The following is a 27,779-nucleotide window of genomic DNA, read 5'->3' on the forward strand; positions in this document are numbered from 1 at the left end:
AAGATTTCAATCTTGAAAGCAAATGTGCATTTGTAGTTTACCACCTTATCTTCAGGGAAACACTGGGACGGTCTCTGTCCCCAGTTCTGCATCATTCACAGAATCTGTTTATCATGTATATACCACAGTGAATGTTTCTAAGATGACGAGTGTGAGGAAATGGCATTTCAGACATACTGTCTATTCCTCTCTGCCCAGATCAGTATGTAGGGGGCGCTCTGAATCATTCCAGCTGCCAAACTGCTGGATGTAAAACCTGGGCCCTCCTGTGAGCTGGAAACATTCGGAGATGCAGCACTTGTCAGGGGTGCGACGTGTTGAACAGGTGTTTCTTGGTATCCACTCACATGTTAGTGTGTGTGTGTGTGTGTGTGTGTGTGCACTGGTCTATGCCTTTATAAATAGAGGCAGATTGGTTTTCATCGTTCTCATTCCCGCAGTCATTCATTGGCTTGTTTTCACACACTGTGTCTCAAGTGACTTTTAATTTTTAACCAGTGGTCTTTGCTATACTGCGGGGCTCATTGCTGGCTTCATTTCCTGTTTTGTGCATTTTTAAGAGTGACGTTAAAATATATGACCGCATGACAAAATACATTTAATTAAGGGCGTCGATACGTAAAACACATAATTTATGGTCATGTTTTCATGGTTTTCTCAGCTATCACGAGGTTATTTGTCAGTCTGGAAAGCAGCTCTTGAGAAGTACAAGTAGTTGACAAGCATCAATGGAAATTGTTTAATTCACTGATGTTACTCATATTAAAAGAACTTCTTTGGAAAGAATATCTACAAATGCACAACAATCTTTATTATAAAAATCAAAATAAGTTAGCAAAAACAAAATAAAAAATAAAATAGCAAAACCACTCTGTAGAAAAAGGAATATATTTACATCACTAGCATTCAAATCTAGATTAAATTAAACTGGACTTGGTCAAACTGCAGAGTAGAATATTGGCCCCACAAATTAACCCTCATTTTAGGCATAACACACACAATTAATGCAAAAACGAGAAGGCATTTGCTGGAAATGTATAAACCCGTGGATTCACATCTGTTAAGTAAAGACGGACTGGCCGTCTGATAAATGCTCTCACGTTTCTGCGCGAGAGAGGAAGCTTTAGGCCGGATCACTGGAAAGTGCTGCTTTTGGCCCCTGGAGGTGGGCTTGGATCAGCCCATCAAACACTGACGCTCCTCCTCCCCAGTCCACCTTCGCTTCAGCTCACTTAGAGATGTCTTTGGAGTACACGACTGGGCTGCTGTCTTCCACCGCCATGCTGTCCACGATGGAAGTTAGGGTCCGCAGGTTGGGCTGTTCTGCCGAGTCCACGCTGAGGAGATCTGCATGGGGCCGTAGGAACGAGGGGTAATGAGCAGGGGGTTCAAGGGTGCAGTATTACAGCGATGCAGTGGAATGCCGACCATGTCGTTGCAGACCATGAAGCATCTCAACGACTTTAGATAACTGATTCAAAAGAAAATGCACTCGAACAATCACATCGGCTCAAGGGAACAGTGTCATCCTGAACAAAACTTCTCCCGCTCAGTAGGGTTACCTTGGTTATCTGTACATGCTGCATGTTTTTTCATACTGGTTACAGTGAGCTGTGCCAAAGTATATACCACAGTGATGAGTTTTCCATCTAGAATCCATCAAGTGGAAGAGGAAGAACCCACAGTGATCATCCTGAAAAATCTATAGACTGACTTTAAACACATTAATTGAACACATGCTGTGAGCTCTTTTTTGCCTGCAGCTTCATAACGTAATAAATTGCCCCTTGTAGTTACACAGTCCGTGGAGTAAATTTTGAAACCTCACATGACCATTGGAGAAATTGCCCACTAATTCTTGGTGTCACACCAGTTGCAGGAAGCTGTGGGAATGTCACCCTTGACAGGGACTGGCAGTCTGCATTATGCCTGTAGTCCTGTGGGAAGTACTATTGTGTCTCTCTTGACTCCGAAAGCCAGCAAATGTCCTCTGTGCGACTGGTGAGATCGTGCTGCTGGCGTTTATAGCCTCACGTTGACACACAGACAGCTTAAGTCAAATAGTATCTGCATTAATGGAGGTGGGAGGGCAGTAGTGGCCAGCGGGGTAGGTCTTACCCTCTGGATTGGTGGTGTAGGGGGTGGCGCATGGCTCTGAGGTGCTGCTCCACTCCGGGCTGCTGTCGCAGGTGCTGCCAGGCCCCTGGTCACCGGAGGAGGACACCTGTCGGGGGGGCAGAGTGGCCGGGCACATGGCCACACAATCACACATGTCACTGTCAGTCACGGCACACCCTGCCAAAAACCCATAAGCGCCACGAGCCCAGAAGGCAGCCGGCGCAGTGACACGCCATACCGCCTACACACAGTGCTACGTGTGGCTCGGTAACAAGGTCCCTCACGTCAGACTTCCAGCATAAAGCAGACCACAGCAGTGTAACAGAGACAGACACACACTGCATCACACCAGTTCAATCTGTCAGGCTGCTGTGGGCTCCACATCAAAGCAGCCGGAGGCACAGTGAGGCGCGGATGTTACCAGCCGCGTGTTGTCAGCGTGCAGCGATAAGGGAACGCAAGCGTGTGTTTGTGAGTAGCCCATAGTCAAGTCGACATGCAAATCAGATAAAGCGACGATACGAATAGGGCTGCTTGTGTGAGACGGCTAGAACGAAATGGCAAATAGCAGCATGCATCACGGTCATGGTGAGGGGATTAGCCGACGCCCCAAGGCTGATGGTATGTAATTAAACCATTACATGTCCTCACAAGTATATCTCCGTGACAGCCTTCTATTTCCTCCCAGGGTGGATGAGCAAGGAGAACGCATACAATCACAGACACTGTACAATCCTGTTAAAACACTGGGATCTGCAGAACTACTGTGATAACAAGATCACAGAGCTGGTTACAGATATCAGTCTGTCCCCCCACCATCTACATTTTTTGTGCAATGGACGATATTTTCTGGGTATTTTCTCAAACAATCCCAACAAGGGATGTAACATGATTGCCTTATCTGCCATGTGAACCTGCTACCTCCTGGTGCCTAGCTAAGCTGTTGAACAAATTCTGTCTTCTACTATTGACACGTTGCTTTGTTACTAATAGATAGCAGTTATTTTGCAACCTTTACTTGTTTTTAATACTTAGAGAAATTCGTATGACTGATGTTGCATTGTGCGGTATACTCTTTAAAACTGCCCATAGTGCTGGAAGTGCCCCAGAGCCATGTCTTTCTTTGGCCTTGTCACCTGTGTAACCCCAAGTCCCAACTCACCCGATGGGCCACAGAAGTCCGGTAGTGCAGGCCAGCCTGCTCACGCTCCTGCTGGTTGAGGGAGCTTACAAGGGCCTGTAGCCGCTCAATGTACTGGATGGCGCTGCGCAGGATCTCCACCTTGGGCAGCCGCTGGTTGGGGTTCATCAGCGTGCTGCGCTTGAGTGCTTCGAATGCCTCATTCACCTTCTTCAGCCGTCGCTTCTCACGCAACGTGGCTGCCTTGCGCCGGTCTACTGTCACCGATCGCCGCTTGCAGGTCTTGCAGGCCCACGGCAAACACTGGCCCGGACACTGCTCGGAATGCGGGGACAGGCCAGGTGGCGGGGGCGAGTCCTTCTCATCCTCCGGGCCCATGCCAGCTGACATGACCCCCCCCGCTGGCCGCTCAGGGTAGGCTCCCTGCTCGAAACCCCCGGGCAGCCGAGATGGGAAGAAGACCTCGCCCCCCTCATAGAAGCGCTGGTCAGGGAAGAAGTACGGGTTGGTCTCAAACAGCTCCATGCCTTGTTGGTGGCCTTGGGTCCCTGTGTTCTGGGCTTGCTCCCCGATCTCGTGCTGAGGAGGGTCTTTGGACAATAACTGCTCACACCAACTGCCTGGTGGCATTTAAACCCTCCGCCTGCTGTTAGATCATGGGGTTAAATATAGCCAAGCCTGGAGAAACCCGATCCCCCCTTTAGCTGTTGCCTCACATCTACACTTATCATCTGTGTTCCTTGACGGTCTCTCGGGGGCAGCCCGGCTTGAGAATGGTTATGATGTGCCCCAAAGGAACATGATCTTAGTGGCACTGAAATCAAAAAAGGTTGCATGACACTTGAAAGAGCCCCTTAAATGACTGTGTTTTGATGGGTTAATCCTGCCTTACCAATGAACATAACCATCAGCCTTCAGAATGCTCTCTTACAGTACTAGTGGCACTATTTCATATCAACATTATTTGTATCAAGATACAGCATGTCCAAATACATTGTCTTGTCAATGCAGTATTAACAAAACGTTGTTATTGTTCCGTTGCCTAGGCAACTTTTTCATCCAAAGCATCTTGTTTCACTGGGGAAGTCAAGGCTAAAGGAGCACACCATGGGTTTTCTGGGTAGAAGTCTTTAACCACCATGCTAGCCCTGGAACTTCAGTGCAGATAGATACCATCTTTGAAATACCTTTTCTTCAACACATCTACAACAAGGTGTAAAGTGAGGATTGGCTCACATGGGCCACCTTTGCACTCAATGGAGCCTTTAATTAACATACTTGTTGGCCCTACGCACCTTAAGCCAACACAGGCTTGGTTGGAAACAGGATCAATAATATGTGAAAATAGGAAAGCAGAGAGGTAACAGCCATGTACTCAGGTTTCTAGAATGTTCTCTCTGAGGCCCAGCACCAATGTCACACTCCACAGACTCTCACACAGTGCGCAGGACACTGTACTTCCGCTTTGCTGTCTCATTGGCAGCATTTTGTAATCAAGGCCCTTGGCACTAGTTCTTGTGTGTCCAGGGCTGGGGGGGGTTAATGCTGCATTCGTGTCTGGCAGCGCTAACCCACAGTCCCCGCCAAAACTTCCTCTTCAGCAGGCCAAAGCCAGGAAGCTCTGTCTACTTTCCTCATGTGCGCCCACCCCTCCCAGCACCAGGTCGGTAATTTGAGTGCCACCCGGGCTGGATTAAGTGACTCTGCTCTTGGCTGTCAGGTTAAAGTGTGATGGATGGCCACCGGTGTTGAGGGAGCACAAAGGGGTTAGTGTAGTGTAGTGTGCTGCTGTGTCCTGGAGCGGCTGGGTATCCGAGTCACCCACTGTCCCACTAACCCCGTGGTCACCAGGGACCTATGGGGGGGTGGGGGTGGGGGGGGTGTGTTCTACTGAAGGTCTAACCTGTGAAGCACATGCTACTCATGTGATTCTCAAATAATTATTTTGCATTTCTATTTCCCTGTAAGGGGGTGCGGTGGCACAGTGGGTTGGACTGGGTCCTGCTCTCCAGTGGGTCTGGGGTTCGAGTCCCACTTGGGGTGCCTTGCGACGGACTGGCGTCCCGTCCTGGGTGTGTCCCCTCCCCCTCCGGCCTTACGCCCTGTGTTACCGGGTAGGCTCCGGTTCTCTGCGACCCTGTATGGGACAAGCGGTTCTGAAAATGTGTGTGTGTGTGTGTGTGTGTGTATTTCCCTGTAGACACTTTTCCAGGCAATAGTTTTCCCACGTATGCATATGAATATTTAACAGAAATTCAGCTTGTACAGGTGGCACGTTGGCACAGTGTTGCTGTCTCACAGTGCCTGGGTGGTATGAGGGGATGTGGGTTCAATCCCCGCTCAGTCTGTGTGGAGTCTTTGTGGGTTTCCTCCGGGTGCTCCAGTTTCCTCCCACAATCCAAAGACGTGCTGTTCAGGTTCCCCATGGTGTGTGAGTGATACAGAAAGAGTGTGTTCACTGGTGTATGGATGAGTGACCCATTGTAAGTAGTATATCTAGCAGTGGGGATGTGGTGGCGCAGTGGGTTGGACTGCAGTCTTGCTCTTTGGTGGGTCTGGGGTTCGAGTCCCGCTTGGGGTGCCTTGCGACAGACTGGCGTCCCGTCCTGGGTGTGTCCCCTTCCCCCTCCGGCCTTACGCCCTGTGTTGCCGGGTAGGCTCCGGTTTCCCGTGACCCTGTGAGGGACAAGCGGTTCTGAAAATGTGTGTGTGTGTGTATCTAGCAGTGTATGTCACCTTGGTGAATAAGATATGTGGACTGATACTACATGGAGTTCATTGGAAGTTGCTTTGGAGAAATGTACTATGCCATACTGAAGTGTACAACAGCAGAGCCAGTCCTGGGGGTTACAGCTGGCAATATTTGTCACACATACTCTCACTTTCTTTAACTGCTTATCCAAGTCGTTGTGGTGCAGGGCTTTTCCCAGAAGCACAGTGCATAAGGCTAAGTAGGGTACACCCTGGACAGGGCACCAGTCCATCACAAAGGAGCTTCACATGCACCAAGTCACCTGAAACACGTCTTTGAAGCCTGGGAGGAAACATACACCAGGGGAACATGTAAACTCCACACTGACCGCACTGGATTTGAACTAATTTAATCACTAACCTGCATACAACCCTTTACTACTACAAGACATATTGCCTTACACAACTGCTGAAATTAAAGCATTAACAGACATTGAAGTGTATCTAATCATGTTTATTCGACAACACCAAAGTAAGCTGTCACATTTGGGGTGTCCCAACATCTGTCCTGATCATCTAGTGAGGTACACACTAGCTATCGAGGACAGTCAGAATGCAGTCCACTGAAGGGCACACACGCGTTGCCATTAATCATTATTTATCAGAGGCCTTTGTCCACAGCAACACACGGTACTAGGTTTCCATAATCAGCTACTATGATTCATCCATTTATAGAACTGGGAATTTTTGACAGAAACAAATCAGGGTGATTGCCTTTCTCAGGGGTATTGCAGCAGGAGCAGGATCTGAACCAGGGACCTACAGATCGTAAGGTGACAACTCTTACATTTACACCACCTGATAAGTGTGTCTTCACACATTCATTCACGTAATGATACCTAACCAGTGAATGTGAGATGAGTGAACATGGGAATAAATCAATTTACCTGGAAGGAACCCATACAAACATATAGCTGGGGCCGCATTTGAAGCCACAGGCCTGGAGCACTAAATCTACCAGATTAGGCAACATTTCACTGCACTAGAATACTGTGAAGACATGTCTATAGGTATGTCGTGATTATTTAAAATGTTTTCTGTCCTTTTTTTAAGATTGCTTGCACATTTTGTTGTAATGATTATGTTCCTTTGCTTGGAACAGATATAAATAAATCACTTGTCCTTGAGAGGTGGAAAGGAAAACAATGATGGGCATTATCAGATTTGTGGAAGTGTGGTTTTTCAGTTTATACTAGTTTGGATATGGTTTTCTTCTCCAGTTTTACTCTGTTCTGTATAGGGTTACTGCACGCACGCACTGGCCCAAGTAGATTGGATTCAGTTTTCATATAATGGAATGAAAACCTATACAATGGAAAATACATACACTTTTTTTTCCACACAGCAGCCTGTTTACTCTTAGTACTTTTACTTTTAGTGCAATGGCATTTTTGGCCCTTATAATACATAGGATTTTGGTAAACTCTTGATGTCTCAAACCACAAAGGTTTTGGTCCCTCAGTGGTGTCAAACTGGCTGTTTTCAGGCTACACATAGTATATTAACTTCTAAGTTACTGTGGAAATGATAACCACTATCGAAATACAGTCTTATTCTCGCAATCAGGTGAAGATAAGGCAACATCAAACATTTGTTAGTAACTCTCCACAGTACCTCTTACGGCATAGGGTGTACATTTTGCAGAGTAAAAGACATAGGTAGTGAACCTCTGAAGTTTATTTTCTTCACATTATAGACATCGGTGAGCCAAATGATCAGAATTTGCCCAAACGAGGTTGAAAAGAAAGTGGAAAGGCTGTAAAGGCAGACAAAGATGCATTGGAAAGTAGAAACATAACATGACACCCTGCAATGGGCTGGTATCCAAGGTATGCCCTGCTTCATGCCCAATGTTTCCAGCATGGGCTCCAAACCTCTCAGACTTGCATTATGGCTAATAGTTATGAATGATAAATCAATGAATGAAAATATAACATTAAAAGATAAGCAAGAAACAACTGAGTTACAAATATTATAAAACATGTTTGTGTTATCACTGTGCATAAAAATATCTTATACACACACACACACACATTTTCAGAACCGCTTGTCCCATACGGGGTCACGGGGGAACCGGAGCCTACCCGGCAACACAGGGCGCAAGGCCGGAGGGGGAGGGGACACACCCAGAACGGGACGCCAGTCCGTTGCAAGGCACCCCAAGCGGGACTCGAACCCTAGACCCACCGGAGAGCAGGACTGTGGTCCAACCCACTGCGCCACCGCGCCCCCTCAAAATATCTTATATTCTGGTATTTTATTAAAATTTAAGGTGACATATTTTTCATCCAGGAACCAATTTCTTTCCTAAGTAATAATAATGGTAATTCATTATAACATATTTGTGAGACACTCCTCCCACCAGATGTTCTGTTTCAGTATAGTACTGTAACAGGGTGAGTATGAAACCAATGCAAGTGACTCCGACTCTCTGGAACATGCCCCACCCCTGGTCTTTTCAGGTCTACACAAGGACAGAAAAACTGAATTTAGGGGTCTTCAGTATGTGGGTAGTCAGTCTACCTGTAAAGGGAACTAGCTCCTGTGGCCAATCTTCTGGAAACAACAGCAGAAACAGTAGAAGGTGATCATTAACTCTTCGGGATCCACAGTGCGGGTGGGCAAGCTTGTCATGGCCAGCTTCACCCCATAGCCCCCTGGTAACAACAGGCAGCTGGGATGCCAGAGGGGGTGAGTGAATTTCCTTTTTGTGTGGAAATTCCCCCATGGCTATGTTAGTCCAGGAATGCCACCTTTTTTCTCATAGTTGGCTGCTGACCCCTAGAAAAATATTCTGCTTGACCCCACCCTGTTACAGTTTGCAAATTGAATGTTGGCCACTGTAATGATGGCAGCAGATGCTTGCCTATGCTCAGGTTTGGCATGCACACTTTGGGCCCCTATGGTGACTGTTACCATGGCAATTAGGTTGCCATGACACTCACGTTGTCGCCCCACTTTCACATCTTGCATCTTGGTGAGGGGTGACCATGTTTCCCCTGGGGTTTCATAATTTATTGTGAGAGCACTGCAAAGGTATTTATTAAAATGGCAAAACAAGTAAAAAAAGAAGCAATACTACATACAGCATTTACAAATGTTCTCCATACATTTCCCATGTTCCAGTACACCATACTATACATCTACACAACCACTTTTTCTGACAATCAGAAAATGAACTTCTTCAATAGCCTTTCTTCTGTCTTTAGGACAGAGGTCTGAACCTCTCCATGAGTATCTGCATGACACAGACCCTAAAACAGTAAATGCTGAGTTTAGTATAAAATTGACCTGTGTACATATTTCAGGATTTATATCATACATTTACTCATATACCTAGGCACAGCATCAGCACAACATCTTTCACCATCAGAAACCCTCACCAAGGTGACCAAACCTGAGTTATTTAGACCCAGGTTGGGTCACCTTGGAAAGACCCTCAGTCTACATCCAAAAAATGCTACCTTAAACCCACGGATCAGCTCTCCTGATTCACAACCATCTAGATGGTCTATTCACAACTTCAATAGCAACTTTCATGACTTTCCTCCTCTGGGTGCCTTTGATACTCCACATGCTGTAGGCCTTTTGTACAACGACTTCCCGGCAAAGCCTCTGCAGACCAATTCAGTGGGCTCACACCTTGGCCTCCAGCCTTGTGAGTGACATAGCTCCACCAGTTTCTCATACTTCATCATCTTTCTTTCATTAACCCTTCCAGCTGTTCTTCCCAAAACTGTAAACTCCAACAAAATGACCTGCTTACAGGTTTCCAACATGAGCATGAGGTCTGACTTCTGGAATATGTCTGTGATGGTGATAGGAAACCTGAGTTCCCTTCCTAATCAATCATCAGCTGCCAGTTTCATGCCATCATCAGGAGTCCTGAAATGGCAGAAGGTACTAGGTTCTTGGTTGTTACTGGATAACCCAGAAACAGCATTTATGTCATACATTTTGACGTGTGCCTAGCCACATCATCATTTATATAACCTGGGGTCATTGGTTACCAGTAATTCTATTTAGGGGTATCACTTATTTTTGTACTACAATCCATAATTATTATACTGTAAAGTTCATTGATTAATCCAGCCAGTTTAATGCAAGCTTATATAAGTAAATAAAATGATGGTCTCCCCATTCAGCTTCAACATGGGAAACAGGGAAACAAGCAGAATATAAGGCCACTTAAAGCATTTACCAAACCTGAAAAGAAAGCAATGCAGATGTTGAGTAATGCAGAACTAATATACATGTATTTTATTTAGAACAGAGGGGGAGCTGAATGTTTATTTGCTGAAAGTTTGTGTATAACATGAAATTGTAGCCAGGTAAGCATGTGCACCTCCTACATTAGCATCTCTGGAGGAGGGTGGGAAGCATGGAAGGAATGAGTGAGAATGAGGTTTCCTATAATATCTAGGACCAAGCTCTGGCAGACCCACTGAATCAGATTAATTCTCATGCCATTTTTTTCTGGTTTTCCCATTATGTCTGTTGTGACATTTTGTTGATTAGACCTATAACCAACTGTGAAATGGAATGGTTGTCACATACCAGTGGATTATATGGGTATTGTGGCCTTTCAGTATCTGAATCCAAATAAATGACAATGATAATAATGATGTTCCATTTCCAGAATGTTCATTATTATGGAACTTCATGGTAGACAACAGAAAAGAAGGGTATCCTACTGATAAAACCATTTTAGTATAGAGCCACACGCTCTGTGACCAACTTGCTGACAATAAAAACTAAGAGCTTAGCCTGGACTCAGTGCTACCTCCGCTCACAGTGACCACCTGAACTATTATATAAACTGTCTGCGGAAGAATGAGTTGGAATGAGGTTTCATGTAATAACAGGGTAATAACTGTAGCACCATCACAGTGCTATTTACATGTACACTGGGTGGTCAAATCAGAAACAAGGAGGACAGAAACTCTGTTACACATTTTTTTTCTGTCAATTCAATCACTACATAACAATCAAAAAAGCTTAATAATACAGATAATCAGCAATACATTTATCTGCAGGTTAGGTTGTGTAAGAAACTCAACATATGCTCCTTTTTACTTTGTTATTTATACACTTAAGAAAAGCCCAATAATACAGACATAACTTGATTTATTTATTAGGTAAGTCTGGCAAAAGTCTCAGACACTGGTGCAGTAAATTAAGGAATATGCTATAAGTTTTTTAACATTTCTCTCACTTATGGTTTTGACTGCAGATCATTTGTCTCATTTGATTGTAATAAAGCAGCTATAGTTAGCTTCAACAGTCCAGTAATGATAAACTGCCATTCCCGAGAGCATTCTCATCATTGGTCCCGTGATATCACAGCTCAATCGCTCACATTTCAGTCAAATCCCTTATTTTAAGGGTTTCAGAATAAACCTTTACAGAAACAGCAACAGCAATGGAACAGGTCTGATATAGAAAGTGACTGAGATCTGGTCTTAATTCTGTACAACAAACTGAATGGAAGGCATGCATGCAGACAGCTGTCGCTGCCTTAGTGCAAGTGGTGTCATGTTAAGTCACAGGAATGATCCAGACCATGCTGGGATTTTCCAAACCAGGCCAACCTCTCCCACCCCAAGCATCCTATGCGTTGTTAGTAAATAGTCTCCCATTCCACAAAACGAATGCCTAACTTCTAAGTGATGTGTAGTAGATTAAGAATGTGAAGGTGTGCGACCACTTGTCACAGCTGATATAGCCACTTAAGGGAAAGTGCCTCATCCCAGTTAATACGGTGGTGCTTCATCAGGGACTTGAACCTGTGCACACGATACTCGCTTGTCTATGATTTCATAAAAATATGAGGTCAAGAATTTTCCATTTCTGATTCTGCAACTAATTCTCCCTATAGCGAATAAATAAAAAAAACTCAGAAGAAGACATATTGGTATTCATAATAGTTTTGGAACCTTCTGTTCAGGCACAACAAGAACAAAGTTGTACTTTGACATGGTACTTTAAGAAAATGCTTAAATGATATAATAATGTTATAATACGTCAGCAGTACACAGTATTTCTCAGGTAGATCCTCATGCTGGAGATCATGAGTATTTTGTCTGATCCTCAATAAAACAGAGGCATGTTTCTAGACAGCTTCACTTCGGTGTGTATGAGACCTTCTGACCACATCCTGCGGAGGCGACATGGCTGCCATCCATGTGGCAACCTAGCCAAGGCCACTGCTGATACTCTAAGTTCATACATGAGGTGGCAGCTGGCTGGGTCATTACAATCTGCAGAATAAAGGGCTTTCAAACAGCAACTTGGTAGGCACTGCTACTCCTACACAAGTAACCTATTGCTGAATTTCAAAGAAGGTAAAGAACACTACGTGAAATATTATCTCAGGAAAAAATAATGAGTGAATACTGAAACATATGAACAACCGATCCGTAATAAAAAAAAGAAACGTCTGCTTGGCTGTCCGTCCTATTGTATGGCTTTTGATATTGGTATTAAACTTTCTGCATTTATTGGCAACATTTGGTAGAAGAAAGCAGACATGACAGTTTACATCTCACTCAAAGAATAAGAGGCTTGCTTCAGAAAGTTAGTTGTTAATTTCTCATGTTGGAAATCTCTTCTTAAATTTTAAGCTTTCAGTAGTGCTTGAAAACCATATAACTGAAGAGATGTTGCAGTTTAAGTGAGAAAAAAGGAAAGTTGGAGGGTATATTGCAGTGGCGAGGTTGGTGTGTAAAGTAAACCTCCTGTGCAGTCAAACCTCAGCTACAGTAAAACTCCTGTATAAACCCTCTACTCTGAGTTTTTACACTTCTGACAGACATCTTTCACAGTACCTTTGTCTGAGGTATAAACATCTTGTAGACTTCTGATAAATTAGATTTATGGATATTGCCTGCAGTTCCTTTACTTGTACTCCTTTACCAGTTTGAGATCTTTACTGGAGCACTGACAAAGCCAACACACTCCCTGGCCCCTCAGGCACTACCCCCTGAACAGGAATGCAATTTGCAAACCGGGCATCTTGTCGCCCCAAGTTATATCTAGGTCACGCTCCACCAGCCATCTCCCATATCTGAAGTTTGAGGAATTCTTTGCTTCAGTTTCTGGGGCAACCGAATAGCTGAGAGCATTTGTAGGGTAGGGAGCCGGCGGCTGTTACTCGCTCTGAAGGATGTCAACAGCATCCAATGTAAACAGTGCAGGCCTCGGCCCTCTGGGAAGGCACACCACCCACACTGAGATGCACAGCAGTGATCTCACATAACCGGATGCTCACCCAGTGAGAAAGAGACAGGCACCTAAGCTGCTTACCCAGAAATGGGCAGCTATCATCAAGCAGTACGCTTAGTTCTGAGCAAACCAGAGTTCCAAATGTTACCCAGACGCGGTGTGTGCCATTGCATGTGGCAATCTCCTTCCGAATGCCCCAAGCTGCAACTTCGGAGACTGACTGCCTCTCTCCTTGTCCAGCAGCTAATCTGCTTTCCAACCTCTTCCAAATTGCAAGGCTGAAAATAGCCTGGTGCCCCTCTCCTTTACGCAAGGAATGCCCGCTGATCCACCTTCTCACTGGGCCATATTTATGTGTTGCTAGGCAAACTTGTACATTTCCCATGAGCTAGCTAGTAGAGCACCATTTACAAAGAGAAGGTTCTTACTTTAATTAGGAATATTTAATTTACACTTCCAGTAGCACTTGTTTCTAACCCTGCAGCACATTATAACTCCTGTCAAGCACAGAGGAGCTTTCAGAGCCAACTGTTATAGATGGGTAGAACAGTCCACACATGCCATTTTTAAGACACTGAAGTACATTTAGCTTACATGTTTCTCCAAAGCAACTTACAGTGTTAAAGTCACAATTATTTACCCATTTATACAGCTGGATAATGTCACTGGAGCAATTTAGGGTAAGTACCTTGCTCAAGAGTACTACAGCCAGAGGTAGGGAATCAAACCTGCAACCTTTGGGTCTAAAGGCAGCAGCCCTAACTACTACACTATTAGCTGTCCACTGATAACACTAACTAACATCAATGGTCTCATTGTGCTACAATAACAAAAACAAAATAGCTTAATTGTGCTGCACGACTCAAGAAATGTTACAGGAGTATTGATGGAATCAACCAGGATAATGTGAAAAGACCATTTAAAAGATGTCCTAAGCCTAACTCCACAACATCAAGGTCATCAGCCATGTGCTGTTAAAAGAGAGACTGTTAGAAAAAAAATTGTGTCCCCTGCTGAATATTTCAGCTTGTTAAGATCAGCTTGTGTAACTCACTTAAGTTCGGCTGAATCACATACTATACTGAGCAAGTTCAAATTAGGCACACATAGCAATGACAGAGGGGGAGGGGCTCTGTAACACACACCTGCATTGTCAATCAAAGCCAGTTCAGCGAAGGTTATGGAAGCACAGTGGCGCTTCAGCACTCTTCACTGACATGGAGTGTATGTGTATACACATGTGTGAGTGTGCATTGAATACTAGAGGGGGGTCCATCTGTTTGCTTCATTATCATGCTGCTTGGTAGCCTGTTGATCACACAAACAGGCTGACCTGTGGGTGAGGGAGGTTACGGCACTTTAGAGGGATCCTTCCCCACCCCAGCACACCTTTAATGTCTATCCCTTTCAGACTTCCAGGACTACTCACACCGTCACTCTGTCCTCCAAGGCCATGTGCCTGCAGCTGACCAGTGAGAAGATACTAAGTCAATGTTAGGCCATGCCTTTGCTCACCGTAACCATGGCAAAGGATAAATACTGCACTTGCCACAAAATCTCAGTGGGATCTGCTCATTGTTACCATTTCCTGTCATTTCAGTTGTCTGAGTTTACAGTTTTCTTTGTAACAGGTAAGTCTGAGCTTTTTACATAGAGAAGTTTGGTTGAATATTATAAAAGCAAATTGTTTTTTGATATGACAGAAGTTACAAATCACAAAAAGGAAAGTTTCAATAATCCTAAGATAGTAGAGATACTGATTTATGGACACAGTTCTGGGTGTATCACTAAACAGTGTGTTTGGGTCTGAAATTGTTTAGACTAAATTTAGAGGTTCCATTTTTAGAAGGGGCCTTGTTGACATGCCCTGGGCCATTTACACAACTTCAGTTAATTCACAAATTAATTTATAGAATTTTATTGTGTTTCTGAATGAAAGTGGTTTTCTGCAGAAATTAATAATGTATAAAAGCTTATTCTAGTTAAGGATAGTATTCCATGGGCAAGTACCTTCTTTCTTTACATTTAGATTACATTTACATTTATTTATTTATCAGATGCTTTTCTCCAAAGCGACGAACATCTCAGAGAAATACAATTTGTGTATTACAATAGGAGAAAAAGAGACATAGTTACAGACATGTGATTCTTAAGTAAACATAGTTTGTTTCTTTCCACTTTATGCATCGATGTTTATTGCACGAGTAGGTGCACAAAACTTGGGATAGACAAATCCTGATCACCTTCCTAAAATTTTTTTTTAAAGGTACACAAACATTTATGTACAATACAGGACTAGCAGCTGTGTAAAGGCTTATCTGGGCATTATCATAAAGTTACGGTGCATGAACATTTACACCATACATGAGCTTGAGAGATCATCGACAAAGTGAGTTCAGACAAGATGAGTTTTCAGACCCTTCTTGACAGACAGAGTTTCAGCAGTTCTGAGTGAGAGCGGGAGGTCATTCCACCACAACGGAGCCAGAACTGAGAACCTCCATGCTTTACCTTTTACTCACATCTGTTCATTTAGCTGATGTTTTTTCCAAAGCAACTTGCAGTTTACCCATTTATGTACTGTAGCTGGGTAATTTTTTACCAGAGCAATGTAGGGTAATTGCCTTGCTCAAGGGCACTAGAACAGTAAGTGGGATTAAAACTAGCAACCTTCAGATCTGAGGACAGGAGCTCGCTTTACTACATGACTTGCTGCGCCTAACACACAAAGCGGACCCATCTTATTCAGCCTAGAGAAGCGAGAGCTGAGCAATCGACACCAATTAACCTGCAGCCTTAAAATCAGTGAACATTTTTGTGTGGCAAAATGAAACCTGTAATCCACACGGCTGATTCACAGCAGAAGTACGCTGCAAAGCTTTTATGTTAAGCCACTCAAATAAATGGCTCAAATAATGGCTTTGTCTGTTTCCCTACCAACATCGTGCGACTGCAGGAGCAGAATGGCTTTTTACGGCTGAATCAGATCAATGTAAAAGAGCAAAGTGGCCCAAGATTAATGGACTCTTCACAGAGGAATCTCTCCCTGTCAGGGTCCATTCTGAAAATGGCAAGAGAAACTCAGGACCCAAATAAACACAAATGAATCGGGCCTTATGCTGAACAAGTGAAGGGTCTCACAAGGCAAAGCTGCTGCTCTATACTCTGCCAGAAATGATATATCTGACAGCTGCGAGGTGATTTAAACTGGGCAAGCAGGGAAAATGTCTCGCATATCATACAGATTCTTTATAGCAACACCCACCTGCCATGATTGTAGTAGTGTCAGAGGTGAGAGAGTCCTACAATGTGGAATGAGAGTCACTTTACTAAGATGAGGGCAAAACTATGTTTAAAGTGTTGAAATATTGCTTAAAATCTGATGCTGTTTCAGCTATGTGACACAAAATGACTCACCAGACAATTTTGTTGGAGAAAAACAAGCCTGTCTGAATCACTTCTGCGCTGCGCTGTGTGATCAGTTTCTCTGTGATGAGAGAACCAAATGGTCCCTTTTCCCTAAGTGATCACTTAAGTGGGGATGGATGAATGAGGTCTGGCAGGGTCCTAGACAAAGGCATCGCACAGAAGTGTCGACTCAACAGTATACTGGACGGGCCTCTTACCATGACACACTCACAAGCACAGCAACACTTGCACCCCCTTGTATACGAGGAAGACTTCTATTAAATTGCTGGAACTGGCAATTAGCAAAAGAAGTGGAGTGTTTGTGGAGTAACCTGGCGCGAAGCCAAGGGAGAGTCTAATACCATAGTAGGTAATCAGGGGGCAGGTGGTTGAGAAGGCCCTGTCGACTAGGAGAGCAGATCCAACAGCTGGGCCTGTCAAACAATGACTTATTCTTCAAGCACCCCCCACAGCCCCCAGCGAGCCATACACAGGCCACTGTACACTCTTCATCAGGTCTGTGTACAGATACTGTATCAACTGACCCTTTGTAAGGGGATTTGTGTGTGCGAACATGTGCGCGTCTATGATCATCTACACGTGTGTCTCAGAAAAATATAACGGCACAAGAGTGTGTGCACGCACACTCAGCTACTTACCCATTTGTACAGCAGAGTAATTTTTACTGGAGAAATTTTAGAGTAAGTACCTTGCTCAAGGGTACTACAGGTAGAGATCAAACCTGTGACCTTTACATCCAAAGGCAGCAGCTTTAACCACTACGCTACCAGTTGTCCCCAAATATGAATTTATGAGACACTTTTCTCCAAAGCTGTGTAAATCTCAGAGAACAGTCCAAGAAGACAGAAGGAGAGATTTGGACACGTGATTCTTGAGTACAATCGGTTTGTCTCAGAGTACCGTTTAAACCTGTATACACAACACAAGGAGATATACTGTAGGCTAAACCAATTGTTATCAAAAATTATTAAACAAACACTATATTACTGACAGAGGGACAGACTGCTATTTGATTACATAGATAAGGTACAGTATAGCAGTCTCAGTGAAAAATTCCTTTGTGTTATTCATTTGCTTGTCATTATATCCTCACAGCATCATGCAGTATATAGTGGTACAAGATGCACAGTACTTATCCTGCGTAAGGACATTTTTCAGATATGGGGGACCAATAAAAATAGAGAGTGCAATGGTACCAGCAAGTTGTATAAACATTAAGTTCTTAAATCAGTATTTACCTGTTTACATTTGGCACACTGCCATAGGAAGGTCTAACAACAGATTTGTACGTTGTGGCGTATACCTGAAGTTCAGTTTGTAGGATGGAAAAGATACATTTTTAGTTACAGTAATAAAGATAAATTTATGCATGTACTTAAGTAGATGTGACACAGGTAACAGAAGACAGAAAAGATAACAATAACAACATTGGGCAGCTGGTAGCATATTAGTCTGACCTTTACACCCAAAGGTCGCGGGTTCAAATCCCACCTCCAGCTGTCATACCCTTGAGCAAGGAACTGACCCTAAATTGCTCCAGTTAAGAACTTCCTAGCTGTATAAATGAGTAAATAATTGTAAGTTGCTTTGGAGAAAAGCATGAGCTACATGAGTAAATGTAGTAGTAATAGGGTATGAGCAGCAGAGGGCAGACAGAGCAATGGTTACCAGGCTCTCCCAGTCTCTCCACACATTTCCAACTGCTGACTTGTCCAGTACAAGAGAAGGCCGTGGGGAAATGCTCACATTGACAGACCTGCTGCCCACAGGATGCTTTGTCAGGACTGCGGATGTGAAATTATGCTCTTTTTTTTTGTGTGAAAAAAAAGGTGTTGACTGGCTGTGCCATTTCCTTGGTTGTTTCAAATTAATTCATCAAATCTTCATTAACATTGAGGCGGGTTGTGGTCTTGGTTAAGGTGGGCGACGAAAGATGCACAGGCAGCGTTCATGACAAACATTTTATTAGAATACTGGCACACAGGGAAATAATACTTTTGATGGGAGGACTCCTTTTCCTCAAGTACCTGTGCCTCAAGGCAGCCTTCCCATGCTGCTTTGCACTCCCAGGCTTTCTCAACTTCTTGCCAGCAAATGCAGTCGCCCCCTTATTTTCCCCATAAGTCCCCCCAGCAGTTGAACACTTTACTGTACATAGTTCAGTTGTGGGAAAATTGTAAATAAACACACTTCCCGCTCAAACTCTTGATAACGCGGGTCATTACATTGCCCCCCATCAAAAAAAAAAAAAAAATAGCAGGGTCCCTTCTGCTGCCTGTCCCAGAAACATCCCCACTGTCTGGAAATGTGCATCTGGTTGAGAGTGCAGGTCCCAGATGCTCAGCACTGGCTGTTGGGGAAGGGACAGTCGATGTAGCCCACCATGGTGGCACTCCCAGGGGCCGAGGTGGCCATCCTCGCCCCTTGTCCACCCGGCCTCAGCCACAGCACAGCTTCTTCACATGCACGCAACCAGGCTTAGCGGCACCCACGTGGTTTTCGCCGACCGCTTTGTGCTCCCCGCGGCTGACCGGCTTTTGTGGGACCATTGGGTTGACTCTCCGCAGTTGCTCCGCCGTCAGTAGCAAACACCCCCTTTGCGTACCTGGTTGTCTTGCCGCATCTCCTGCAGCTCGGTCACCTTTTGGCGGAGGACCTGGGCAGGCCAATCTGCTCGCCATTCATGCCTCTGTTGCCTCGCCGCACAGTCTGCTGCAGTGCTTGTAAGCCGGGCTGCTTCCTGTTGTGCAGCACTGCTGGTTTTGTGGAGTTATCACCCTTTTTGAGAAAGCTCATTGGGGCTTCATACAGGCTGGGCGTTTTATTCACAAAAGCAGCAAAATCTTCAGACATGGGCGAATTCATATTTGTGGGTTCGCTCACCTCGGCTACGATAGCCTGCCTGGTTGTTGTTGAGGTACACTGTTCCACACCATCCAACATGTTGCCCAGCCTCTTCGGGAAAGCGTCGCTCTACATTGGGCAACTTTCCCCAGCACCTGCGCTGGTCCACTGTCTCCTTCTGCTGCTTCTACCGTGGGTGCAGAGAGACCCCACTGGACCTGCGTGCCCATCTTCAGCAGCACCTTGCAATTCTTTGCCGCCATCTTTGCCAGAGTGTGCGCTTCTCCAGTGCCCCCTTGGACACCTATGCTCTGCTACAACTATACTGCCTCAACCCCCACCATTATAGGCTCTTCTTTTGCAACGTCAGCTTCTTTCTCCATGCTGTATCTCCCTTCTTCATCTTCGGTGTTCTATGGCTACCGAATCCATTCTCTCATTATCCTGCCCCATCACACTTCTTACACCAATGTAGCATACAGCACTCTGGGTTCAAATGGGACAAAGGATGCACAGGCAGCATTCTTGACAAACATTTATTAGAGCACCTGCACCCAAGGAAATAATGCTCTTGGTCCAATGATACCTCCTCCTCAAAGACCTGAACCTCAAGGCAGCCTTCCCAGCCTGCTTGACACCTCCTGACTTTCTCAACTTCTTGTTGGCAATGCAGTCACTCCCTTATTTTTCCCTGTAAGCCCCCCCCCCCCTCCCCCACAAGCAGTTGAACACTTTATTTACAATTTTCCCATAATTCAACTATGTACAATAAATACAGTTCCTGCTCAAACTCTTGATAACACTGGTTGTTACAGCCTGAACATACACACATTTATATTGTGGAAAACATTTGTGTTATTTGTCTGCAATAACCACAACGTCATGATGACTGCAAAAATTAAAAGACAGTGAAGAGAAACCGACGTCAACCACCAGTGTGGAAAAACACTGAGGAACACATGGTAATGAAAGAGTGCAAACAGTATATTCCGGCGTTTGCGCAAGTCGCATGTTTGTGATGAAAGCGGAAGTGACCCGTGTAGAAAGCGCCGATCGTATGAATATTTACAAAGTCAGATTTGACTGCGATTCCGCGTAAACAACCAATTTGACCAATAAGTGAGCGTTCATCAAGCCACGCGCATCAACGTAGGGTCGCAGCGCAATGACAAAAGTGCAGAGTTTAAACGCCTACGTGACGGAGAGGCTCATGCTGGCCGCTCGGGAGATACTGGAGGTAGTGTCGGACGCGGTGCTGGAGCTCCAGGAAGAAGTGGGCCGCGCGCGACGCGAGAGCGAGCGGCTCCGGAAGCGGCTGTACGAGGTCAGCTTCCACGCGCAGGCTATCTTACACGGTGAGTGCGGGTTTGGGCGGCAACCGCACGGGGCTTTTAAAATTCTCCCCATGTGCTCCTCCTTTATTAATTTACACTTTTCTTTCAGGTCTCTTGCAATATACACTGATTTACATTTGCACGACACGCGGGTGGAACAGTTCAGTAACGGTAAAAAATGGGGTAAATAACACCTCAACTGTAAGTGAAAAGCATCGGCTATGTAAAAGTGACTGTAAATATTACAGTAATGATTCTTACATTATTTTTTTAAATTAATTTTTGTCTAAGGAGGCAGTTCAATCATAGTGTTGTATTAAGCTACTGCCAAGTTTTGGACCCAGAGGTTGCAGGTTTGAATCCCACCACCAGCTATAGTACCATTGAGCAAGGTACTTTACCTAAATTGCCCAGCTGTATAAATGGGTAAATAGTTGTAAATTCCCTTAATATTATCAGTTGCTTTGGAGAAAAGTAAATGTATTTTTTCAGGTACAGAGCAGTGGTACCTTAAAAATTATTGTGATGATGCTGACCTCACACATTTGGTTTCTGTAATGTTGCATACACACAGGTTCAGATGGGTAGTCCTCTGACTTTTTTTTGGATTATAACCCTCATTCTTCTAATGTTGCCCTCCCCAGAGTCTGGTTGCCCATCCACTCTCCCTGCCAGAGGGACACCTGAAGTGCTGCAGTGGGGATCTGGCCCAAAGGAGGGTGCTGAACATGCACTAACTGGAGGGCTGCAGGAAAGTACAGAGCAGCTCCAGAGCAAAGTGGAGCACCCGGAGCTGGAAGCGCAAAGGGTCGATTCCTCTGGATTCACACGGGTGTTTGACAGAAGTCCCTCTGGTGAAGAGTTCTTGCAGTCTGTGCTTGCGGTCGAAACTTCAACCGTGGGCGCAGAGGAAGGGGAGCCTCTTTGCAGTGCTTTACCTGAGCAGGTGAAAGTAGAGCCAGCAGGTGCAGGAGATTACAGCACAACAGAAGAACACAACCTAAACTCCTTCAGTATGTTGTATCCACAAAGTGGTGCACAGTATAGTGCACAGATGTTCAACTGTGAAGAGATGCACTCTGAAGGAAAGATGAGTCAGGTCAGAGGACATGCTTCATATTCCTGTCCTCTGTGCACCAAAACCTTCTGCCGAGGATCTCACCTTAAATTACACATGCGAGTTCACACGGGTGAGAAGCCATATTCTTGTGCGGTCTGTGGGAAACGGTTCAGCCAGTCGGTACATTTAAAGGTGCATCTACGAGTTCACACAGGAGAAAAGCCATACAGCTGCACCGTGTGTGGGAAGCGTTTCAGTCAGTCGAGCAAGGTTAAAGGACATCTACAGATTCACGCTCGGCAGAAATCGGAGTGTTCGGATTTACAAGGGAAGGACAATCGTACTCTGTTCACGACACATGGAAGTCCACTGCTTCACATAGGAGAACACAGTGAAGAGACTTGAGTGGAGATGTGCTTCAAATGTGGTGCTTTTGCCATCGCTTGCTGTTCATGTCTGATTAGACAGATGAAGTGCGACTGAGACCAGAAGTCTGTCCGTAATTCAACTTGGTCCTAAATTGAACTATTGCATCACAGCCAATAAAAGCTTTATAGCACACACAACACTTGCTTTATCAGAAGTTTTTAAAGAACTTAATCCATGAATAAATCAGTTATGATTGAATTTGAAATTTGTTGTAAGACTTTATTGAATTTCCATGAACCACTTTTGCAATGCGGATTTCTGCTGGTTGGCACTTGGGCCTTATAACAGAAAGTGTGGATTTGAACATGGCTTTGAATCCAGTCTAATGCTGGGGATCAGTTTTGAAACTCTGCTTAACCTACAGGCTCAGTTGGACATCACATATTTTGAAGACAGAGTTAACATGTAAAACATATCAGCTATAAAATTGTGTTAATGTTTCATTCTTGATACAGGTACACATATGAAATAAATGATAATAAAGCTTCTGGATTAGGCTTCAGAACACTGTAACCCTGCTGGGAGAAAAGTTCCTGACATAGGATTCGCAACTTTTTTTTCTGCCTATATATTTCAGATTTTTTTTAATGCTATTAAGTCAACAAGCAGCCTACAAAGTGACAGTTTATGGTCCTTGGCTTTATTTTAGATACTTGAAATTTGAAGGTGTTGGATAACATTGATCCAACATAAAAGTCCTGCAGTTTCTAGTGTCTCAGGCTTTTTACAAAGTTAGAGTTGTTTACTAACAGGTTTTTTGCCTTTTACTGTGCTTTTTCCAAAGCGATTTACAGTATTAACACACACACATTGTCTGAAATCACTTGTCCCAAGCAGAGTCGTGGCTAGCCGGAGCCTAACCAAGCAACACATGGCGCAAGGCTGGAGGGGGAGGGGACACACCCAGTTCGGGACACCAGTCCATCACAAGGCATCCCAAGCAGGACTTTAAGCCCAGACCCACTAGAGAGCAGGCCCCAACCAAACCCACTACACCACCACACCCCCCTTACAGTATTAAGCTACTTATAATTATTTACCCATTTATAGAGCTGGGTAATTTTACCAGACCAATTTAGGGTAAGTACCTTGCTCAAAATGGAGATCAAACTTGCAACCTTTGGGTGCAAAGGCAGTAGTGCTGATCACTATGCTGCCAGCTGCCCCTTTTATTGTTTTGTAATTTTTTCCCCCTCAAATGTAGGCATTCCACATTAAGGGCACTATTGCAAGTCAGGGATTCGACCTACAGGCCTTCCGTGCTGCGCCTCATCTGACAAGGGCCCTGTGTGCTTAGCACAGTTTCCTGCACTGGACTCTGTGTTCTTTGTATTCATGGCTATACAGTAATGCAATGTAAAGCGAAAAACATATGTAAAATATTCACATGCTGACATTGTTCAATTCAATTCCATTAATTTTTTTAGAGCGCTCTTCTCACTCAGTGACACAGAGCGCTTTAACACAGGCATAAAGCAAGAAAAACAGATACAAACAAAGAAGACAGTCGACTAATGGCTACCATAAATGAAGAACTTACTATAGAGCTATAAGTATACCTACTGGCCACCAGGGAAAGGAACAAAAACTCCCAACTGAAGGTTGAGGGAGAAAAAAATCTCTGGGGGTCCACAGGCCAGTGGTTGCCCACCCCTCCTGGGCATTCTAGAAAGTAACAATTGTAAGCCAGTGTGTAACAAGTAATAATGATCACACAGATCATCTGAAACCACTTGTCCCATATGAGGTCGCGGGGAGCTGGAGCCTAACCCGGCAACACAGGAGGGGGAGGGACACACCCAGGACAGGATGCCAGTCTATTGCAAGGCACCCCAAGCGGGACTTGAACCCCAGACCCACCAGAGAGCAGGACCTGGTCCAACGCACTGCGCTGCCGCACCCCCCTTAAGTAATAATGATAATGTTGGTAAATGGCATCTTGGATCCCTAGCTCGGCATGGAACGTCTCGATCATCATGGCAGATGGACATCATCCTCTGTCAGCGCGGGATTCGTCTGTCACCACTGGCCTGCCTCCTCAGGTCTTATGTAGCGAGGTAGTGCTCAATGAGAAGATAGAACAGAGTTAGTAATTTGTTACTTAAGTAAGTTTAATATGCATTTTTATAAAGGTGATAAAAAAACAACCAAGGCAGGTGGAATTACATTACGAGGTGGAATGCCTGAGTGAACATGTAAGTCTTTAGTTGGGATTTGAAAACAAACAGACGGGGCATTTCTGACAGTAACTGGTAGACTATTCCACAGTTTAGGTGCTGTATAACTAAAGACACAACCTCCTACTGAGGTCTTATTGATCACAGGTACTTTAAGGTAACGTGCATCTAATGAACGGAGATATTGTCCTGGGATATAAAAATGAATGATCTCACAAAGGTAAGCCGGAGCAATGCCATGTACTGTCTTATAGGTCAAAAGTAGGATTTTATAATCAACTCTATAAGCGACTGGGAGCCAATCTAATGATTTAAGTACCGGTGTTATATGGTCAAACTTCCTAGTTCTAGTGACAATTCTTGCAGCAGCATTTTGTACCAACTGTAGCCTGGATACAGTCTGGTATGGACAACCCGACAATAAAGCATTACAGTAATGCAGCCTGCTGGAAACAAAAGCATAAATCAGTTTCTCAGAATCCCATCTACAAAGGAATCATTGCATTTTAGCTATGCTTCTTAACTGAAGGAAGCACGACTTAGTCAAAGCATTTACGTGCGATACAAATGACAGCTTTCCATCCAGCAGGACACCCAAATCCTTGACACAATCAGTACGCTTGAAGGTAATACCATTTGTTGCAAAGATTGGCGTGATTATATCGAGAGTTTTAGCATCACCACCACAAGTACCTCTGTTTTACTGGCATTTAGAGATAAAAGAATTATTATTCATCCATAATTTTATACTGGTAAAACAGTTAGCTAATGACAGCACATGTGATGGATCATCAGGCTTAAATGATACATAAAGCTGTGTGTCATCGGCATACGAATGGAAATTCACATTGTGTTTGCGAATAATGTCACCCAATGGTAACATAAAGTGAGAAAAGTAATGGACCCAATACAGAGCCCTGTGGCACACCATACTGAACCGTAGTAGAGATGGAGGGGTGCAGTTGTCAGATTTCAATACAAATTGTTCACGGTTAGCTAAATACGATTCAAACCACTTCAGAATAGTACCTCTTAGTCCAACCAGGTTTCCAGGTCTACTCAGCAGGATACTATGGTCTACAGTATCAAATGCAGCACTCAAGTCTAATAACATAAGAATAGAGATCTGACTAGCATCAGAAGAAATGAGAATCTCATTAACAACACGTGTAAGTACCGATGCTGTCACCAGTGCGGAAACCAGACTGAAATTTTTCAAATATATTATGATGATTAAGATATTTTACAATTTGGGAAGCTACAATTTTTTCTAGAATTTTGGATAAAAACGGTAGATTGGAGATTGGTCTGTAATTACATGGGTTATTACAGTCCAGATCCAATTTTTTTAGTAGGGGTCTAATAATGGCGATTTTAAAAGCTTTTGGAACACAGCCATTTAGTAACGACATATTAACAATATTAACAATAGGTTCTGCAAGCATAGAAACTGCGGCTTTCAGTAATTTAGTGGGGATTGGGACTAGAGGACAGGTAGTACTTTTCATAGAGCGAATTAGCATGGTAATTTCCTCTACAGTTATTACGTCGAAGTTACCGAGATGGTGCGGACAACTAGTATTATCATCGTCAGAAGCGCTTATGCTTGCTAAAACTGAACTAGAGGGCACTATGGATTTGCGGATATTCTCTAATTTATTATTGAAAAACGACATAAATTCATCATTAGTAATGGTAGCAGAAATACATTGTTTATCTTTGTGTTTATCAGTTAAGTAAGCGATGGTATTAAACAAGAAGGGTTCTTGTGATTTTCATCAATTAACTTTGTGTAGTATTTGGATCTAGCATGAAAAAGTGCTTTTTTATATTTTTTTAGACAATTGGACCAGGCTACATAATAAACGTTCAGTTGAATGCCATTTACACTCTAATTTATGACATTCTAACTTTTTTGCACGAGTTGATTCGTTGAACCATGGCGAGTTTCTTACAGTTTGAATAAGTTTCGTTTTTGGTGGAGCTGTAGAGTCTAGGGCAAATTTTACCACCAAACTATAATAAAGCCATCTCTGCTTGTTCCAAAATCCAAGCTTCTAATATGATCAATAATTTTAGCAGTAGTATTGTCATCAATATGCCACATGATTTTGGTATTACTATTGTCAGACGGTACAGGCAGGTATAGATCAAAGGTTAATAAATGATCAGAAATAGCCTCGTTTAAAGGAATAATATTAACATGATGAACGTCTACGCTGTAGGTTATGACGAGATCAAGTGTATGGTTATGGGAATGAGTAGGACTGGTAACAACTTGGGTAAAACCGATGGAGTTTAAGAGAGACAGAAAACTATTAGCGAGAATATCTGACGACACATCTAAATGAGTATTGAAATCACCCATCAGGATAATTTTGTCATGGTTAACAACTAAATTGGTTATGAAGTTGCTAAATTCCTTGAGAAAAGAGGAGTATGGTCCAGGTGGACAGTAGATAAGGAATATAATTATATTGGGGTTTGAGCTTAAATCTAATTGTAGAGCTTCAAATGAAGTGATATTATCACGATTTCTCTTGTGTTATTTGTAATCTATTATTGAAAAGAACGCCAACTCCACATTCACGACGTACAGAACGAGATTTATGGAAATAATCATATCCGCCCAGAGTGGCTTCTATTTGAGGAATCGTATCGGACTCACCGAGCCAGGTTTTGTTAAGAAAGAATAGATCGGACTTCTATCTTAAGATTCAGTCGTTTACTAGAACAGCTTTACTTGTTAGTGGACGAATATTTAACAGATAGCATTTTATATTACAGTTTGGCCTTGGTGGTAAGTTGAGAATGTTTGTTTTAATGTATTTTAGGTTTCTGCAAATGCTCCTATCACTAAGTCTAGTTAAATGCCATGGCCTTATAATAGTTTGTATTTTTTGGCTGCACTTAACGCTTTTATTTAAAGTTTTCAGGCCCACACTGGACAAGGCACAAGAAATCCCATCACATGAGAAATGACTACTGATATCAGAACAAGTAACAGACCCATCAATACACAAAGCTGCTAAAGGAGATGATCCATGGACCATGAGTCAGTCCTGCAACTTGCAGGCCAAGTTCTGGGATAAAACAAACGAACCCCTCCAGTTGAGGTGTACACCATCACGCATGAAAAACCTGGGCCTTTCCTAGAAATCATTCCAGTTATTAACAAATGATATATGATTGGAGCGGCACCACGTCTCTAACCACATGTTAAAAGACACCAGTCTACTGAACACCATCCCCATGAAGAGTCTAGGTAAAGG

The 27,779-nt window shown here is 43.8% G+C and overlaps 2 protein-coding genes across 3 annotated transcripts; one reads left to right on the forward strand and one right to left on the reverse strand.

Annotated features, from left to right (window-relative positions):
- Window positions 1-150: 150 nt before the first annotated feature.
- Window positions 151-3,874, reverse strand: myog (myogenin). Its single transcript, XM_018758578.2, has 3 exons — window positions 3,281-3,874; window positions 2,119-2,224; window positions 151-1,347 (listed from the first exon to the last, which is right to left on the reverse strand). The coding sequence occupies exons 1-3, from the start codon at window positions 3,782-3,784 to the stop codon at window positions 1,229-1,231; spliced, it is 729 nt and encodes a 242-aa protein (XP_018614094.1). The 5' UTR covers window positions 3,785-3,874; the 3' UTR covers window positions 151-1,228.
- Window positions 3,875-20,340: 16,466 nt separating this feature from the next.
- Window positions 20,341-22,464, forward strand: LOC108938206 (zinc finger protein with KRAB and SCAN domains 8). 2 transcript variants are annotated; one of them, XM_018758575.2, is made up of 3 exons: window positions 20,341-20,862; window positions 20,951-21,042; window positions 21,486-21,841. In XM_018758575.2, exons 1-3 carry the CDS (start codon window positions 20,673-20,675, stop codon window positions 21,576-21,578), a joined length of 375 nt encoding a protein of 124 aa, XP_018614091.2. In that variant the 5' UTR covers window positions 20,341-20,672; the 3' UTR covers window positions 21,579-21,841. The 2 variants fall into 2 exon arrangements, with proteins under 2 accessions (XP_018614091.2, XP_018614090.1); XM_018758574.2 differs by lacking the exon at window positions 20,951-21,042 and having other exon boundaries at window positions 20,361-20,862; window positions 21,486-22,464.
- Window positions 22,465-27,779: the final 5,315 nt, after the last annotated feature.

This window comes from Scleropages formosus, chromosome 2 (assembly GCF_900964775.1).
Source record: "Scleropages formosus chromosome 2, fSclFor1.1, whole genome shotgun sequence".
NCBI lineage: Eukaryota > Metazoa > Chordata > Actinopteri > Osteoglossiformes > Osteoglossidae > Scleropages > Scleropages formosus.